General features: G+C 71.8%; 1 protein-coding gene across 1 annotated transcript in view; it reads left to right on the top strand.

Annotated features, from left to right (window-relative positions):
* ANPEP (alanyl (membrane) aminopeptidase) overlaps positions 1–2,493 on the top strand; it is a 12,076-nt gene that overhangs the window by 6,408 nt on the left and 3,175 nt on the right. The window contains exons 14-18 of the mRNA XM_012732683.1: positions 404–551; positions 1,224–1,315; positions 1,568–1,678; positions 1,772–1,939; positions 2,198–2,338. Of these exons, the coding sequence (XP_012588137.1) occupies positions 404–551; positions 1,224–1,315; positions 1,568–1,678; positions 1,772–1,939; positions 2,198–2,338 (660 nt within the window). The remainder of the gene's footprint in view (positions 1–403; positions 552–1,223; positions 1,316–1,567; positions 1,679–1,771; positions 1,940–2,197; positions 2,339–2,493) is intronic.

Here is a 2,493-nt window from a genome sequence, read left to right as displayed (position 1 = left end):
ACCCCGGGCTGGCCCTCGGGGACCGGGTCCCACAGCCTGGGCCTGGGCGGGGCGACACCCCGGGCTGGCCCTCGGGGACCGGGTCCCACAGCCTGAGCGGGGAGCAGGAAGGCCCAGGGCCACGCAGGTCGGACAGAGCAGCAGTGCCCACGGTCACCCGTTTGCCTCAGCGTCTGTGGGCGGTGCGGCTGCACATGTCACTGCGCCTCTGAGCCTCAGTTTCCCCATCCGTGCGGTGGGGGCCAGCAGGGGAAGGAGGTGGCCGGGGTGGGCAGGGCAGAGCCTGGCCCCTGCCACACATTCCTGCCCTGGCGAAGGCTGGGGCCGGCCGTTGGGGCCCTGGGCCCCAAGAGGGCACTGGCTGGCCTGGGGGGCTTATTTGGGCTCCTGTGTTTGTCCCCAGCGCTGAAACGGTCGATGTCACCCTGGCACTGGACACCACCCTATTCCTGGACAAGGAGATCGAGTACATGCCCTGGCAGGCGGCCCTGGACAGCCTGAGCTACTTCAAGCTCATGTTCGAGGACTCCGAGGTCTACGGCCCCATGAAGGTACGGGGCGCAGCGAAGGGGGGCGCGCTGGGGCCTGCCGCGTGGGGGGACCCGGCCTGGATCTGGACAGAGCCGGCGCCTGCCGCGCTCCTGCAGCTGCGTAAACACGACCAGCGAAACCCATAAACCGGACCCCGCACCGGGGACTCTGGGCGCCGCTCGGTCGCCCCGGAGAGGCCCCGTTTCCTGCGTCCTTGACCCAGACACTGTGAGGGCCACAGGAGTGGGCTCCGAGTCGCGGCCGGCACTGGCCCCTGGAGTCTGCGGGCTCAGCGCGCCTGTTCGCGGTCACGGTCCCCGCGCGCCCTCAGAGGCCGTGTCCCTGCTCCTGGGGCCCGCCCAGCTTTGGGGCGCCCTGGCCTCCGGGGGGTGGCCCTGGCCTCCGGCGGTGGCCCGTGCAGGGGCCGCCAGCCTGCGGGAGCTCCATTCCACGTGTCTGGGGAGCGGGGCCTGAGGGGCTTTGGGGGCGCGTTTCCGGGCGTCTCGAGTGCGTCTTCGCGTTGGGCGAGAAGCCTCTAGGTGGGAAGTCACCCCGCGGCCTGAGGCCCCGGGCGTCCAGGCTGCGTCCTCGACGGTGGCCCGTCCCCGTCTGGAAGCTCGCGGCCCCGCTCCCGGTCCTGGGGCGTTGGGGGGCCAGGTGCCCCTGTGACGCTGTCCGTGTCGACCCCCCAGGCCTATCTGAAGAAGCAGGTCCTGCCTCTGTACCAGCATTTCCAGAATATCACCGGCAACTGGACCAATCGCCCACCCACGCTGATGGCCCAGTGAGCACGGCCCTGGGGCTCAGGCCGCCCAGCCCAGCCTGGGGTCCCCTGGCAGGGAGGGTCCCCACAGACGCCCCGGGCGCCTCACCAGCGTGCGTGAGGCTCGGGCTGGGGCCCGCCTGGCCCCTCGGGGTCCCCCGGAGTCTTGGGCGCCGGCCGAGTCGTGCACACACCCGGAGGGCTGGGGGACGCAGGCCCGGCCTCGGCCGTCCGCTTGCCCGTCAGGTGCTGACCACGCGTCCCCCGGGGCAGGTACAACGAGGTGAACGCCATCAGCACCGCCTGCACCAACGGGGTGACCGAGTGTCACACGATGGTCAAGGAGCTCTTCGCCGCTTGGATGAGCCACCCCGATAATAACACGTGAGTGGGACCGGCTCCCGCCCTGCCTCGCCCGCCCCTCCCCGCCTGCGTCCACCCCGACGCCCGCGTCCACCCTGACGCCCACCCCCCCAGGATCCACCCCAACCTGCGGTCGACGGTCTACTGCAACGCCATCGCCCTGGGGGGCGAGCGGGAGTGGGACTTCGCCTGGGGCCAGTTCCGGAACGCCACCCTGGTCAACGAGGCCGACAAGCTGCGCTCGGCCCTGGCCTGCAGCAGGGAGCTCTGGATCCTCAACAGGTGAGGCCGCTGAGGCGGGCGGGCGCGCCGGGCCGCGCTGCCCTGGGGGCGCCTCAGCTTCCCGCTCTGCAGGGGCCCTGGCGCAGCCGGACTTCGGTCCTCCCAGCGTCCTCCCCTCGCCCTGCGCGCCTCGGGTGCCCTCGCCTGGACCCCTTTAAGAGTGCCCCCCAACCTGGAGCCGGGGACCCCAGGCGTGGGGCTCGACCCCGCCCCGAGACTCTGGGTCCCGTCCGCCGCTCACGCACCCCGCCCCGGCAGGTACCTGGGCTACACCCTGAACGCCACCCTCATCCGGAGGCAGGACGCCACCTCCACCATCAGCAGCATCGCCAGCAACGTCGTGGGGCAGAACCTGGTCTGGAACTTCGTGCAGAGCAACTGGAAGAAGCTGTTTGAGGAGTGAGTCTGTCGGGAGGGGGCGCCCGGGCAGGGTCTAGTGCCCCGACGTGGCTGCGGTGGTCAACAGCTAGCCAGGCCTGGGGGCAGCGTGGGTGCCCGCGGGTAGGCTGGCAGGGGCCTTCTCCGCAGAGGGGAGGGCGCAGCGGCCCCGCCTG

This window comes from Condylura cristata, unplaced genomic scaffold (assembly GCF_000260355.1).
Source record: "Condylura cristata isolate star-nosed mole 26May11 unplaced genomic scaffold, ConCri1.0 scaffold00035, whole genome shotgun sequence".
NCBI classification, from domain to species: domain Eukaryota; kingdom Metazoa; phylum Chordata; class Mammalia; order Eulipotyphla; family Talpidae; genus Condylura; species Condylura cristata.
Note: the sequence above shows the minus strand (reverse complement) of the source record. Positions and strands in the feature narration are given on the sequence as shown.